Source organism: Mobula hypostoma, chromosome 4, assembly GCF_963921235.1.
Source record: "Mobula hypostoma chromosome 4, sMobHyp1.1, whole genome shotgun sequence".
Classification (NCBI taxonomy): Eukaryota; Metazoa; Chordata; class Chondrichthyes; order Myliobatiformes; family Myliobatidae; genus Mobula; species Mobula hypostoma.
In genome coordinates, this window is record NC_086100.1 from 130,865,376 (window position 1) to 130,882,365 (window position 16,990).

Consider the following 16,990-nt stretch of genomic DNA (forward strand, 5'->3'; position numbering starts at 1 on the left):
ATAGACTTTGATGCTTTATAGCAAGACAAAGACAGGTTCGTGAACTTTGCTCTGATATTGCAACAAACTTAGTTGGAGCTGAACGTGAGTTAAAAGAATCTGAGAAATAGGACTATTCACAGATCAGTGATGTCCTTCTTCGGAAAGGAATTAAGTAGATTTCTAACCCCTTGGCTGCTTCATATCATAGAGAAACATGGGAGAGATTGATCAGGTCTGTTTGAAAGGTCCTCAGTTCCATTATGGACGTACAGCATCTTGACAAAAGGATTTCCACACAGTTCTTTTTGAAGTAGAGGCTACTATCAATGGTTGTCCAATTACTAAGGCATCCTCTGATCCCAATTATTTGGAAGCACTAATACCCAACCATCTGTTGCTTCTGAAGACTTCACCATCCATACCACCAGGAGAATCCCAAAAGGAAGATATTTATAGTTGTCATAGGTGGAAGCAGATACAATACATATCAAACTTGTTTTGGAAAGGAATACTTAGCACATTTACAGAAACATCAGGAATAGTCAGGTTTAAAGCACAATTTCCTCCCAGGACACATGGTGCTCATGGTTGACAACACAGCCCCTTGTAATGCTTGGATCATGGGAAGAGTCATTCAAGTCTTTCCAGACAGAAGAGGATTTGTGCAGTAGGTGTGCATCAAGACCAGCTGAGTGAACAGACCTATAACCAGGATCTGTCTTTTACAGGGGCAGAGGTTTGAGGAGCTACAGCTCTAGAAGCTTCACTTACTTTGACTTGACAGAGAGTGGCAGCAAAGATCACTCTGTACTGGGCTAAGTGCTGGTAACCTCTGGCCTAGATGACTGTTACATGACCTGAAGAAGAAAGAGGAAAGAGGACATTTGCATAAATGTTAAGATGTTTATCCTTGATTATTTCATGTCTCCTATTTTTATGGTATGTACTTGTAATAATTAGGGAGTGGGATGTTGGAGCCATGTATCTATTTTCTGCCTGTCTGTATTGTATTTTGTATTGCGCTTTTTTATTATGGGTTACATGTAACTTGTCATGCATTCACCCTTTGTGCTATTTGTTTAGTTTTAGTTAGAGATTTGGTTAGATATTTTTTGTTGTCTGCTTATTTCGTTATTTCGCTTGCTTTACTAAGATTGTTAATTCTATTACACTAATTACATTAGTTTTGTTAGTTTTTATCGCTATGTAACGCACTTCATCTTTGCTGGTTTTGTAATAAAGGGTCAAACATGCTTTTTTGAGTTGGAACTCAGTTAATTGGAAGCACAGCATACAGTGTTAATTACCTAACTCAGTCTCTCAGTGGTTTTGATTTGTTTTCAAGTAACCACTACACTTTTATTTACCTTTGTATACATGTATTTCTGGCTGGTCCAGCTGGAGAGGTGGGCTTTATGACTGTCTTTGAATTGTTAGTCTAAGCCTCTGATTACCAGTTTGGAACATTACCAGTAGTCTACCCTACCTGTTACGGTGTAATTTCTGGGGCTGGACTGGTGGACTGTTGTTTGGTTACAAGTGTAGGAGAGAATATTTTTTCACTTCTCAAACTAGAGGTTGTTTAATAATTAATAAGCAGGTATTAGTTGTAAGTATTTTATTGCCATAGCCAAGATTACATTTAAATCTTGGCCTTGAATTGACAAATTCTCTCTTCAGAGATGCGTTTGCTATTAAATGAGCCAAACTAAAAGAAAAATTTGCTGCTTCATTCTTGCAGAACTCCTCTTGGGAAAAAAAAACAACCCTTGTATTTCTAAATTAATGTGAGTGAAAGAAATCAAGTCAAGTCAAGTCACTTTCTATTGCCATTTTGACCATAACTGCTGGTACAGTACACAGTAAAATCGAGACAACGTTTTTTAGGACCGTGGTGCTACATGAACAATACAAAAACTACACTGACCTATGTAAAACAACACAAAACTACACTAGACTACAGACCTACCCAGGACTGCATAAAGTGCGCAAAACAGTGCAGGCATTACAATAAATAATAAACAAGACAATAGGCACGGTAGAGGACAGTAGGTTGGTGTCAGTCCTGGCTCTGGGTATTGAGGAGTCTGATGACATGGGGGAAGAAACTGTTACGTAGTCTGGTCACGAGAGCCTGAATACTTTGGTGTCTTTTGCCAGATGGCAGGAGGGAGAAGAGTTGTATGTGTTCAGTTCTTTGGATTAAGTATGCCATGATGTCTTGGGAAGAACCAGTTTAAAACAGTTTGGTGAAGATCTGACTTTTATAATGCATTTAATAGCTTATGTCTCTTTTCCAGTCAACCATCACTGATATTTATAGATGAACTTGATGCCATATGTCCGAAGCGGGAAGGAGCTCAGCATGAAGTTGAGAAGCGAGTTGTAGCATCGCTACTTACCCTAATGGACGGTATTGGCTCGGTGAGTAAAGAGTGGTACAATTAAGACTAGTTAAACAATTATTCAGCAAGGTGAGTTGTGATCACGTGGAAAAGGAAGAGATTGCATTGCAACTTCATTTCTCTGCTAGTATTTAATTTCTTCCTAATTCATTTTCTATTCCTACTATTCCTTTCATGAGCATTTGTGAAATTCTATTTACTACTGAGAATTTAGCTTGCCTTTTTATTGCAAGCAATTGTCATCAGATTCATATTTTTCTTATCAAATATTTCTCAACAGTTGCTATGGTTGAATAATTTTTACTTTTCCAAAATAATACTTAGTTATTTTATTTCTTTTTCCACCTCCCTTTCAGTATTGCATGTAAACCGAGTCAAATACCTTGTGTGGTTGGACATAAGAATTGACCTACTCAAGGTTCCCAAGTAGAAGCTCAAAGTCAAATGGCAGCCATTCCTTCTCTCTACTTGTTGGTAGTTTTGACTTCTATTTGGGTGCATCCAAAACTTGTGATAAACTCTTCAGAGAATGCTGTACGTAGGCACTGAGGCTGGTGGACACATCCAGTAATGGCATAGTGTGAGCACTTGTTCTGATGCTATGCATAAAATTTTACTCAGCAGGTGAGGCATGCACATGGCTTCTTCTTCCAGGTAGGTTTCTTCTCAAAATTTTCTCTAAGTAATAGTGCTAGCCCTTCCGCTGTTTCCTCTGTACACCTCCTTCCCACCACAGTGTCCTCTGCCTCTCCCCGAATGCCTCCCTGACCAAATCTGCATTTGTACTTGCTTCCACTGTAATAGGCACTCCTTACAATGACAGGATGTATCGTAGGCTGGCTTTTCTCTCTTGTGTACGACGTCTGTGAGTGATACAGAATTGATTTTGGGGGCTTTGACAAACTAGTGTAAACCTCCCAACACAGCACTTCCTTTACTTATGCTTTCTGATATATTAAAACTTTGAGACCACTCACTCCAGTCAGCCTCAGTCCAATAACGCTCTTTTCCCTCATCTTTGCAAATATCCTGTTGTTAAGATAACACGCACAACACGCTGGAGGATCTCAGCAGGTGGGGCAGCATCACCTGACGAACGTTGACTGTTCGCTTCCACGGATGCTGCCCGACCTGCTGAGTTCCTCCAGTGAGTTGTGTGTGTTGCTTTGACCCCAGCATCTGCAGAGCATTTTGTGTTTACTGTTGTTAAGATGATATTCTTCATGCCACAATGTATGTATAACTGTGAGCCCTCATGTTGAACAGCACATAAAGAAACAGCAGCCTATGGTTCAGAGCATTGAGGCCTGGTTGGTTATGATCTATCTGATGCTGCAGAGAGGACTAATTCATGACAGTTTGGTTGGTGCTTAAAACGGTTTGGCTGAAGATGTATATTATTCAAGGTGTATTTTGTCACATTATGGGTGAGGTACCTAGGAATGGTATGACTGAAAAAGGATTTTGATAGTAGTTACTTCTCTTTTCTCTTGCTTATGTCCTCGCTCCCAAATGATCCATGATTACATATCATTGGATTTGGTTGGCAGCAATGACTTAGTAATACAAGAGATTATAATCATAGTCATTTAGCACTTGTTTTGCTATTTCAAATATTATAATCCTGCTGTGAAGCAATGTGATATATTTTACAGTAGTTGGATGCATTCTTTGAATCTGTGCTTTTAAAGATAAAAATACTTGCTTAATTTGTCATGCATATCAAAAGGTATGCAGTGAAATGCATCGTTTTGCATCAGTGACCAACACAGTCCAAGGATAATACTGGGCAGCCTGCAAGGCATCAGCATACCATGCTCACAACTCATTAGCCCTTACCCTTACTATGTGTCTTCGAATGCGGGAGGAAACCGAAGTTCTCAGAGGAAACCCATGCTCTCACAGGGAGAACATACAAACTCTGTACAGACAGCGGTGGGAATTGAATCCCGATCGGTGATCGCTGTAAGGTGATGCGCTAGCTGCTACACTACCATGCTGCCCTAGGCGCTTGCTAGGTGATTGAGATTTTAAGACACATACCCAATGATGCTCTTAAAACCATTCTTGCTTCTTCTTTGTTTCAGTGATGCCACATTGGAACGCTGTTGTATTATACTATATTATAGCTGCTTGATAAGGAGCAGTGCACACCGATCTCACAAAATAGTTGAATGCTGCACTTCATAAACATAAAGTTGTGAATAAAGGGGACCTCAGTGAACCTCATTTTAGGGCAACCCTGTTGATGGTTGCCCGTGGGAAAGTATGGGGGGATGTAACCAATGGGGAGACATGTTGAGGATATCCTTTATGGTAGATGTGGTCATGAGAGTAATACAAGGGCACATGCAAGGAAAAGTCCTTAACAGACACAATTTGGCTGATTATCTTGGAAATGAAACGTAGAATCTCCTGTGTTGGTAACAGGAGGTGATCAAAGTTAGTCTAGGTAAACTTGGTGCGGAGCATGGGGATGAGCAGCCAAATGTAGAAATCCAGAAGTTGCTGTCAGAAAGACCCCAGTCCTGTGTCACTGTCCTTATCAACGGATTTGACATTTCATTTACCTGCAATGAACTTGCTGTACTTGCCTGTTGGCTCTACACAAGTTAGTTGAAAGAAGCAGAGCAGGTAAATTCCAGAGTAGGTGAATTTTTAAGTTTTTCTGTTTAGTGTAAGTGAAGAACAATATTATGACCGCAGTCTTTTTCCTCCAGAGGAATGTTAATTGGATATATTTATTTTGGAATGTTTTTGTTTCCTATTTCTCTTATTGGTCCCATAGCTATTTCCCTATCTTTTATTTCTTTTTATCCAAATCTTTTAATTTGTATCCTCTTCATGGTTTGGACTGTGCATGTGTAATTGAGGATTCTTTTATCTTAATGGTTGAGAATCTTGTTCACAGGTGGCATGTACAAGATTGGAACAAGTCTCTGTGTGATGCCTATCAAGTCTTTGTGGGCAAAATGAACATTGACTGCTGTTCTTTCATTACATTTTTCATAATTTAGTCTAAGATCATTCAAAAGAAATTACTGAACAGAAGGATTATATTTAAAGCTTGCCAAGTAAGAGTGGTTGGAATATATTGGAGGAATATATATTTCGCTGCCAAGTTGGGGTGAGAATGGTAGACATTTTGGAGGGTGGGTCGAGATTGGGAGAGTTGTGTATGTATGTGTATACAAATATGTATGCCAGGAGACATCCCTTTCTTGTACATATGAGTCAAATCCTATTACAATATACTTGATCCAATATAAATTCTTTCCCTGCAGAGAATTCTGTTTAGAAACATTAGTGTTTAGTTTACGATGAGATAAAACCTTTCCTTGTTAATAGTTATGCTATTTTACTTTTCTTCCTTGGGAATAAAATTATAGTTTTGGAATAATTTACAGAAAACATTTCTAAGTAATTGAAATGTAGCATTCCTAGTAGTTCTATGCATTTGCAATAATATGATATATCCCATTGTGATTAGGCAAACATTTTAAGTCAATCTTCGATTGCTCCTGAGTAGAGGAACTTCATGAACTGTGACAAGATCATCCCTCTGTTCCATTGGGTATGAAATTATGTGGTTTTTGACACAATAGTTCTAGCAGTGAAGAAATGGTGAGATAATTCCAAGTTAGAATTGATTGGGAAGGGATCTTGCAGAGGTGGTATTTCCATACCTCTATTGGCTTTGTGCTCCTAGATTGCATTGACCATGGGTTAAACATGATACTGAATGATACTGGGAAATTACCAGAAAGACCCTACCAAACTAAATATTGCAATTTTTCTATAACTGAGCACACCTGCATGAAGTGTTGTTGCAGGAAAGCAACATCCATCATCAGGTACCCCATCACCCAGGACATGCTCCCTTATTACTGATGTCATCAGGAGGGTACAGGAGCCTTAAGACTCACACCACTAGATTTAGGAACAGTTATTACCTCTCAAACATCAGATTCTTGAACCAATAGGGATAACTCCACTCAACTTCACTTGCCCCATCTTTGAAATTTTCCCACAACCTATGGATGTTGCCTGGAGCAACGGAGGATGAGAGGTGACCTGAGAGAGGTGTATAAGATGATGAGAGGCAATGATCATGTGGATAGTCAGAGGCTTTTTCCCAGGGCTGAAATGGTTGCCACAAGAAGACACAGGTTTAAGGTGCTGGGGGTAGGTACAGAGGAGATATCAGGGGTAAGTTTTTTACTCAGAGAGTGGTGAGTGCATGGAATGGGCTGCCGGCAATGGTGGTGGAGGCGGATATGATAGAGTCTTTTAAGAGACTTTTCGATAGGTACATGGAGCTTAGTAAAATAGAGGGCTATAGGTAAGCCTAGAGATCTCTAAGGTAGGGAAATTTTCGGCACAACTTTGTGGGCCGAAGGGCCTGTATTGTGCTGTCGGTTTTCTGTTTCTATGACTCACTTTCAAAGATTCTTCATCTCATGTTCTCAATAATTATTTCTTATTTAATAATTACTATACTTTTCTTTTCATATTTGCACAGTTTGTTGTCTTTTGCACATAGCTTGAATGCCCAAGTTTTTGTGGCCTTTCGTTGATTCTATTATGGTTGTTATTCTATGGAGTTATTGAGTATGCCCCCAAGAAAACAAATCTCAGGGTTGTATATGGTGACAACTGTGAACTTTGATAATAAATTTACTTCAAACTTTAATGATGGATGCCGCCTTCTTGAGGTATGTCCTCTTGAATTTGTTGTTGATGGTGAGGAGCCTACCGTTTGGAGCTGGCTGACTCTGCAACGTACTGCAGCAGACTTTTGCAATCGCGTGCATTGGAAGCTTCAAACCAGGTTATGATGTTACCAGTCAGAATGCTCTCCACTGTACATTTCTAGAAACTTATGAGAGACCTTAGTGACATGCCAAATCTCCAAACAAAGTACAGCCACTGGCGTGCCACCTTCATGATTGACCAAGACACATCCTGCGAAATATTGACACCCAGCAACTTAAATCAGCATCAGAATCAGAATCAGGTTTAATATCACTGGCATATGTCATAAAATTTGTTAACTTAGCGGCAGCAGTACAAAGCAATACATGACAGATATAGAAAAAATAAATAAAACAATTACAGTAAGTATATATATGTATTTTAAATAGTTAAATTAAAAGTAGTGCAAAACTAGAAACAATTAAAAAAAGTGAGGTAGTGTTCATGGGTTCAATGTCCATTGAGAAATCAATGGGAGAGTGGAAGAAGTCGTTCCTGAATTGCTGAGTCTGTGCCTTTAGGCTTCTGTAGCTTCTCCCTGATGGTAATAATAGCAGAGGGCATGTCCTGGGTGATGGGGTCCTTAATAATGGCCGCCATCTTTCTGAGGCACTGTTCCTTGAAGATGTCTAAGTTACTACAGAGACTAGTATCCATGATGGAGCTGACTAATTTTACAACTTTCTGTAGCTTCTTTCAATCCTGTACAGTAATGCACCCCCCACCATACCAGACAGTGATGCAGCCTGTCAGTCAGAATGCTCCCCACTGTATATCTGTAGAAGTTTTTGAGTGTTTTAGGTGACAAACCAAATCTCTAATGCAATACGGCCACTGTTTTATCTTCTTTACAGCTGCCTCATAAATGCCGAGGTTTATTTTCTGTCTATCTCTGAATGTTGTATTTATGGAATGTATTTTATTTGTTTGTATTAGGAGGGGAGTCAAGGACAGGTCCTGGTCCTTGGTGCCACAAATCGACCTCATGCCTTGGATCCAGCTCTTCGGCGACCAGGACGGTTTGACAAAGAAATAGAGATTGGAATTCCAAATGCTGCTGATCGCCTTGATATCTTGAAAAAATCTCTGAAGAATATTCCAATCTCATTGACTGAGAAGGAGCTAGTACACATTGCAGATGGTGCTCATGGATATGTTGGTGCAGATCTGGTAGCGGTCTGTAAGGAAGCAGGTAATGGTGTTGCAAAGTGCAGATCTAAGTTTTGTTGTTGTACCACCTTGTAAAAATGAGGTAATGTTACTAGGATTTATGCTCATAAATATAATAGAACAAGATACATAGATTTTTTCAAATGCATAAAAAATTGTAGTGAAGTGTTGCCTGAGAATGTATTGTGAGCTCTTGTGTAATGCTGTCATTGTTGGAAACAGGTGGTAGAAAAGCCGTTTTTTGCAAACTGAGTTCCTGATACATGTAAATCACGTACTTCTCTACTGGGAAAGCAATGGAGTTGTACAGTTAGCTTTTGGTATTAATTTTTTATGCCTGGCTATAAGCATTGTGGATATTACTGCAAGGAGATGCTACTTCGCTTGAAGAAACTATGTTCTCTGTTTAATTAGTAGACAAAAAATTTCCAGGTTATTCTTACAGATATTAATTGTTCTTGGATGTTATTTATGATAGATTCAAGATTCTTCAATCTAGATTCCAGTAGACAAGTATAAAGGAGAATGAAATAATTGTTACTCCTGATCTGATGCAGCACAAAAAAAACCAACAAGATTAAGAACACAATAATAATTTATTACATAAATATAAGCATGTAAGAAAGCTTATATACATAGATTTATTGTATGTTCATAAAGTTGATGCAGGGCACAGGAGTTTCTGTAGATACGGTGATTGACAGGGAATGATAAATGGTGGTTGTTGGAGAGGTGAGTGAGTGGGTGGAAGTGTTGTTCAGCCTTACTGCTTAGGGAAGGTAACTACTTTTGAGTCTGGTGGGCCTCATCCCTGATGGGAATGGAATAAATTATCTAAAAGCAGGGTCGGTGGGATCCTCCATGATGTTACTGGCCCTTTTCTGGCACCTTTCTGTATATATGTCTTTGATGACAGGTAGACTGGTGCTGGTAATGTGCTGGGCAGTTTTGACTACCCGTTGTAGAGCCTTCCTGTCCTCTATAGTGCAGTTCCTGTACTATGCAGCGATACAACTTTATAGGATTCTCATTCTCATTCTCATTCTCTCTCTCTCTCTCTCTCTATCTCTATCTTTATCTCTATCTTTATCTCTATCTTTATCTCTCTCTCTCTCTCTATCTCTATCTCTATCTCTATCTCTATCTCTATCTCTATCTCTCTCTCTCTTTCTCTCTCTCTCTCTCTCTCTCTCTCTATCTCTATCTGTAAAATGACGTGAGTATAGATATGCATTGTCTAGCTTAGGGGTCCCCAACCTTTTTTGCACCGTGGACTGGTTTAATATTGACAATATTCCTGCGGACCGGCCAACCGAGGGTGGGGGTGGGGGTGGGGGTGGGGTGGTGTTCAAGTAGGGTTAAACTCACCTCAACATGTCTTTTACAGTTAGGGTTGCCAGCTTTCTCACTCCCAAATAAGGAACAAAAGTAGCAGTCAAATCCCGGGACACTTTACCCCAGGAAAGACTACCATGACCATGAAGCCTTGCGGGGGCACCTGTGTGCGCATGCGTGACATGCGCGTGCGATGTGTGCATACGCGTACTTGCTGATTTTTTTCCCCCCACAAATTGGTTTTCCCTTCATCTTCCCGACTATACTGTACATACATTATTTTTGCTTTATATAGGCTGTGTATTTATTATATCATTCCTGCTTTTACTATATGTTAGTGTTACTTATTTTCGGTTTTATGTATTATTTGGTATGAGTTGGTAGGTTATTTTTTGGGTCTGGGAATGCTCAAAAATTTTTCCCATATAAATTAATGGTAATTGCTTCTTCGCTTGATGCCATTTCGGCACAAAAGGTTTCATAGGAACGCTCTACCTTAGTGGGGGAAATACGTGACAAACCAATTTAGCCCAATATTCCGGATGTCCCGGCAAATACAGGACAGTTGGCAACCTTATATTCAAGTTCAACAGTGCGTGACAGGGAATGAGGAAAGGTGCATATCGTTTCCTCACGGCCCGGTAGCAGATGCTGTGCGGCCTGGTACTGGTCTGCGGCCCGGTGGTTGGGGACCGCTGGTCTAGCTGTCTTCAGCCTCCTCAGAAAGTAGAGGTTTTGGTGAGCTTTCCTGACTGTGTAGAATGCTTTTTGAGACCATGAGAAGTTCTGCAAGATGTGCACTTCCAGGAGTTTGAAACTGTTTGCAGTTTCCACTGCTGTGCCACCGATGTAAAGAGGGATGTGAGTACTTCTGAAGTCAATAATCATCTCCAACTTCCAACATCTAGCATTTACAGATCTTCTTGTATTTGTAATCATCTCCTTCGTTGTGTTGACATTGAGGAAGAGGTTATTTGCCTGGCATCAGACCTCGAGCTCTTCTACCTCCTCTCTGTAGGCCATCTTATTGTTGGCGATGAGCTCCACAGCTGTTGTGTCATTGGCGAACTTGACAATGTAATTACTTGAGTGTAGCCATGCAATCATATGTGGGCTTAGCACACAGCCCTGGGGGACTCCTGTGTTGAGGATAATGGGGATGGAGGAGTGGTTGTGCATCTTGACTGAGGTCTGTTGGTCTGAGGTCTAACACCCAGTTGCACGGTGGTGTATTTAGCCTGAGGAGTACAAGTTTGTTCACCAAGGTCTGTGGGACAATCCAGACACAGCATTCTGACATACAGAAGTGTTCTTTCTTGTTTTCTAGGTGTGTCAGGGCCAGGTACAGGACATACTATGGCATCTGTCAAAGAATGGTCCTGTGAGTAAGCATGTTGGGGAATGTTACTAGAGACCAAAGAAAATGTGAATTAAGATGAAGTAATGATTTTATATGTTAAAGCTATGAGTTTAATAACAAGTACCTTTTTAAAAACAGTTAATCTGAAAGGCATTTCCCTGTTGTAGACTGAAGGAGGACTATTGAATTTGATGGACTGTGAATCATTTATGTCACTTGGCCCTAACAGGAATGCGCGATTTCAAATGAGGTGTCACCTTTGACCTTACTTGAGCAGGCCTCTTGCTGAGCGTAGTCCTAGATAGTACTGATATCTTCGAGTCTGCTTCTACTATAGGCATCCAAATCAAGCATACTCTACCCTAAATTGAAATTAATCTCGCTGTGAGTTATTCATGATAGGCAGAGATCTGGTGTGGTTAACCCAAGCATCTGCCAGTACAATGTGTTCAGATAAGTTATGTTTCATGATCTGAGCTTTTTGCCTTTCAGGCATCATTGGACGTGCTGTTCAGTGATTGACCTGAGCAGTAGTATCTTTCCTGGAGTGGATGTAGTGTAACAATTGCCAACTTTGATTGAATGCGCTCGGTTTCCAGTTTAGAAATATTGTCATTGACCATATGCAGGAGTTGTGCAGCGTTATACAGAGGATGTAACTAAAAGTAGATCTTTGCTTCCGTTGAAATGGATTTCACCTCCGCTCTGTCCACCAAAACAGACAGGATCTCCCAGTAGCCGCCCACTTTAACTCTGCTTCCCACTCCAACTCTGCTTCCCACTCCCATTCACATATGTCCATACATGGCCTCCTCTACTGCCATGATGAGGCTAAACTCAGGTTGGAGGAGCAACACCTCATATACCATCTAGGTAGTCTCCAGCCCCTTGATATGAACATAGAATTCTCCAACTTACGGTAATTCCCTCCCCCTCCCTTCCCCTATCCCTGTATCACTCTGCCCCCTCCCCCAGCTGCCTATCACCTCCCTCATGGTTCCACCTCCTTCTACTACCCTTTGTGTTTTCCCCTATTCTTTCTTTACCTTTCCTGCCTATCACCTCCCTGCCTCCCCTCCCCCACCCCTTTATCTTTCCCCTTATTGGTTTTTCACCTGGAACCCACCAGCCTTCTCCTTCCCACCCTCCCCCCACCTTCTTTATAGGGCTTCTGCCCCTTCCCTCTACAGTCCTGATGAAGGGTTCCGGCCCGAAACGTCGATCGATCTTTTCCACGGATGCTGCCCGACCTGCTGAGTTCCTCTAGCGTGTTGTGAATGTTGCTTTGACCCCAGCATCTGCAGATTATTTTGTGTTTATGATTTGTTTGATAAGTTGCTTCGTGTAGTTGTAAGCAAGTTTACCTTTTAATTTCTGTTTCACTGCTTCGTGTTCATTGCTACTATAGTAAATACAGGTTTCCCCCGCCATCCGAAGGTAGAGCGTTCCTATGAAACGGTTCGTAAGCCGGAATGTCGTAAAGTGAAGAAGCAATTACCATTTATTTATTTGGGAAAAATTTGTGAGCGTTCGCAGACCTAAAAATAACCTACCAAATCATGCCAAATAACACATAAAACCTAAAATAACAGTAACATATAGTAAAAGCAGGAATGATATGATAAATACACATGTAAAGTAAAAACATTTTTCTGCAATCATTGCCACACTGTTCTCCGTAGCGAAAATCTCACGCAAGTGCTCTCGGCAGAAACACGGCGCAAGTGCTCTTGGCAGAAGCATTCTCTCCAGTAACCTTTAAGCTATGAAGCTGCCAAATCGTACCAAATAATACATAAAAATACACAGCCTATATAAAGTAGAAATAATGTATGTACCGTGTAGTATCACTTACCGTAATCGGGAAGACAGCGAGCACACTGATGATGGTGTGTTAGGCTGAGTTGTCGGAGGGTGGGCTGGTGGGACACTGGGGTGTCATCTCATTGTCGTCTGCTTCCATCAGGGCAGGCAGGTCATCTTCTTCTATGTCTGCCTGCCTCGATATCGAGGGTTGAGGTTCATCTGCTGTGGCTGATGTGGAAGGCTTGAAAAACGACAGTATGCTTGACTGTTTAGCCTTGCGCATTTTTCTATCATACAGTTCTTTGTAAGCACTCAAACCATCCTGCAAATATGCCCTAAACCTACGTACCCTTTCAAAATTATTGTACTTTCCTGCAGTTATTGCAGCGAAAATCTCACGCAGTTGCTTCACGTTCAGTTCCTGAACGACTTCACTTTCTGTCCGTTTGCTACTACATTCGGTTTCAATTGTTAGCCTTTCCTCTTCCAATTGCATCAGCTCTTCATCTATCAGTTCTTGGTCATGGGATGTCAAAACCTCTTCAACATCATCTTTGTCAACTTCCACAAGCCAAACTCACTTTGTCCTTACTTAGTTCACCACGATCGAAATGCTTAATTATGTCTAGTTTTACGCTAAGTGTAACACCCTTACGAGCTCTTTTAGGCTTTTCCGATACCTTAGAACTCATCTTGCTAACGGATGCTCAGAATAAATCGACATAAAGCAGAGATGTTCACAGGCACGTGTTTAAGCAGTGCCGGCTAGAATGCAGTTCCAGGGGAGGAGCTTGGCTGCTTGGGGCGCGCGCTGCCTTTTTTCGTAACAGTGAAAACACCTTCTGTTAGCGAAAACAGGTAACTAATGTAGGTCTTTCGTAACAGCGAGGTGTCATAAAGCAAACGTTTGAAAAGTGGGGGACACCTGTAAATGACTTTACCACTCACTTCAGCATTGCTTGCAGTTTGTTCAGGCCATCTGACTGCAGTTCAGTATTCTGTACTTGGTCCTTGATTATCTCCAGATCAAATGAGAGAGTTTCATTTCATGCAGTTTCCAATGTAAGGAGCAATTCTTCATGTATTTGTATTAAAGAACAAAGTAATTTTCATTTGAAACTTTGAAGTTCGGTTTTCTCAGGTGCCACTGGGATGGAGAGTAGAGATGATTATTGAATTTGCAGGTCTTTTGGCATATTTTACATTCTGGACAGGATTACAACAGCAGACAGAAACCATTTATTTTTCAGTGATTGGAATATTTTTTTCCTATACAGGAGTATGCTGCAGATAAAGATTTTTAGGGCAACACTTACCATTGGATAGTTATTTTACTAATTGTCAAGTATTATTTGTCTTTAACACAGATTTAATTGGTTATTAACACGTGAAATATGTATTATGATTGACAAATATGCAAATAATTGGATTCAGAAATGGCAAAGTTTCTACTGGATCAATATTTGTATTCAACTAGTCAATTTCTGTATAAAATGCCATTTCTTGTTCAAACCTTGAGCAGTGATGACAGGGCCATGCTGATTTCCTTGTGCACAAGTAAATTAAAGTGTGATTGAGGAACGACTGGAAGTTGTCAGGGTCCAGTAAATGGCGATGACAGTAGAAAGTATTTGTGTAAAGTGAATCAGAATTAATGGTTCATATCTAAATTAGGGAAGAAAGAAAACACTTTTTTTTGTAGCGTAGAAGGAATTGGAATTGGTATTGTATTACATGTACCAAGATAGAGTGAAAATCTTAGTTCTGCATTCAATCCATACAGATGATTTCAAATATTCGTACATTAAGATACTAAAAGGGAAAATAAACAACAAAGCAGCAGAATATACTACGACAGCTGCAGAGAATTGCGATGCAGGTGGACAATAAGATGGAAGAGCCATGACGAGGTAGAATGCACGGTCAAGAGTTTATCTTTAATGTGAAAAGTTCCATTCAATAGTAATTGTTCAAAGTAAATTTATTATACTTTACTTTATACTTTATATTTTATTGTCGCCAAACAATTGATACTAGAATGTACAATCATCACAGCGATACTTGATACTGTGCTTCCCGCTCCCCAGATTACAAATATTAAATATTAAAAATAGTAAAGATTAGTAAATATTAAAAATTTAAACTATAAAACATAAATAGAAAATAGAAAAATGGAAATTAAAGTAGTGCAAAAAAACTGAAAGGCAGGTCCGGGTATTTGGAGGGTATGACCCAGATCCGGGTCAGGATCCTTTCAGCAGTCTTATCACAGTTAGAAAGAAACTGTTCCCAAATCTGGCCATACGAGTCTTCAAGCTCCTGAGCCTTCTCCCGGAGAAGTGTTAAAGTGCATATATGTCACCACATACAAGCCCGAGATTCATTTTCTTGCAGATATGCCCAGTAAATACAAGAAGCATAATAGAATCAATGAAAGACTGCACAGGATGGACAAACAACGAATGTGCAAAAGAGAACAAACTGTGCAAATACAAATAGAAAAAAAATAATAATAATAAATGCATAAGCAATAAATATCAAGAACAGACGATGAAGAGTCCTTGAAAATGAATCGTTCATTGATGTGGCGAGTGAAATTGAGTGAGGTCATCCACTCTGCTTCGACAGCCTGATTGTTAAGGGGTAATGACTGTTCCTCAACCTGGTGGTGTGGGTCCTGAGGCTCTGCTACCTTCTTCCTGATGGCAGAAGTGAGAAGAGAGCATGTCCTGAATGATGGGGTTCTTGATGATGGATAGAGTCTTATAGCAACAGGATAGAAACTGTCCTTGAGCTTGGTGGTACATGTTTTCAAGTTTTATATTTTCTGCTCGATGGCAATGGGGTAAAGAGGGAATGTCTGGGGTGGCAGGCGTTTTTGTTCATGTAGACATGATCAAGTCAGCAAGGAGTGTAGATGTGAAGTGGAGAGAGGCTTTTGTAATGGACGAATCTGTGTCCATAACTGTATGCAATTTGTAGCAGTCTTGGGTTGAGCAGTTGCCATAACAAGCTGTAATGCTTTCTCTGGTGCGTTTATAAACTGGGTCATTCATATTTAGGTTTTTGGACATGCCCAGTAGGCTGGACTATACTAATAACTATTAGATAACGAAAGAGCATGGCAGGCAGAAGTGGTCAGTTGTAGTCAAGAGCTCAAAGAACAATGCCACTCCTTTCTCTTGGCAGATTACTGCCCTCTGGCTGAATGGTGAATGCAACAATTTCATGGGCGCCACTGTACAGCAGTGGTTAGCGTGACACTATTACAGCTTGGAGTGTCGGAGATTGGAATTCAATTCTACCGTCTTCTATAAGGAGCTTGTATTCCCTCCCCATGAACACATGGGTTTCCTCCGGGTGTGGTTTCTCCTACAGCCTAAAGACGTACTAATTGGTAGGTTCGTTGATCATTGTAAGTTGTCCTGTGACTAAGCTAGGGTTAATAGAAATCATAGAAAAACTACAGCACAGAAACAGGCCTTTTGGCCCTTCTTGGCTGTGCCGAACCATTTTCTGCCTAGTCCCACTGACCTGCACACGGACCATATCCCTCCATACACCTCCCATCCATGTATCTGTCAACTTATTCTTAAATGTTAAAAAAGAACCCATATTTACCACCTCGTCTGGCAGCTCATTCCACACTCCCACCACTCTCTGTGTGAAGAAGCCCCCCCTAATGTTCCCTTTAAACTCCCCCCCCCACCCTTAACCCATGTCCTCTGGTTTTTTTTCCCCTTGCCTCAGTGGAAAAAGCCTGCTTGCATTCACTCTATCTATACCCATCATAATTTTATATACCTCTATCAAATCTCCTCTCATTCTTCTACGCTCTAAGGAATAAAGTCCTAACCTATTCAATCTTTCTCTGTAACTGAGTTTCTCAAGTCCCGGCAACATCCTTGTAAACCTTCTCTGCACTCTTCCAACCTTATTTATATCCTTCCTGTAATTTGGTGACCAAAACTGAACACAATACTCCAGATTTGGCCTCACCAATGCCTTATACAACCTCATCATAAAATTCCAACTCCTATACTCAATACTTTGATTAATAAAGGCCAATGTACCAAAACCTCTCTTTACGACTCTATCTACCTGTGACGCCACTTTTAGGGAATTTTGTATCTGTATTCCCAGATCCCTCTGTTCTACTGCACTCCTCAGTGCCTTA

General features: G+C 40.5%; 1 protein-coding gene across 1 annotated transcript in view; it reads left to right on the forward strand.

Annotated features, from left to right (window-relative positions):
* afg2a (AFG2 AAA ATPase homolog A) overlaps positions 1-16,990 on the forward strand; it is a 428,299-nt gene that overhangs the window by 23,837 nt on the left and 387,472 nt on the right. Inside the window, exons 8-9 of the mRNA XM_063046538.1 lie at positions 2,283-2,406; positions 8,079-8,334. Of these exons, the coding sequence (XP_062902608.1) occupies positions 2,283-2,406; positions 8,079-8,334 (380 nt within the window). The remainder of the gene's footprint in view (positions 1-2,282; positions 2,407-8,078; positions 8,335-16,990) is intronic.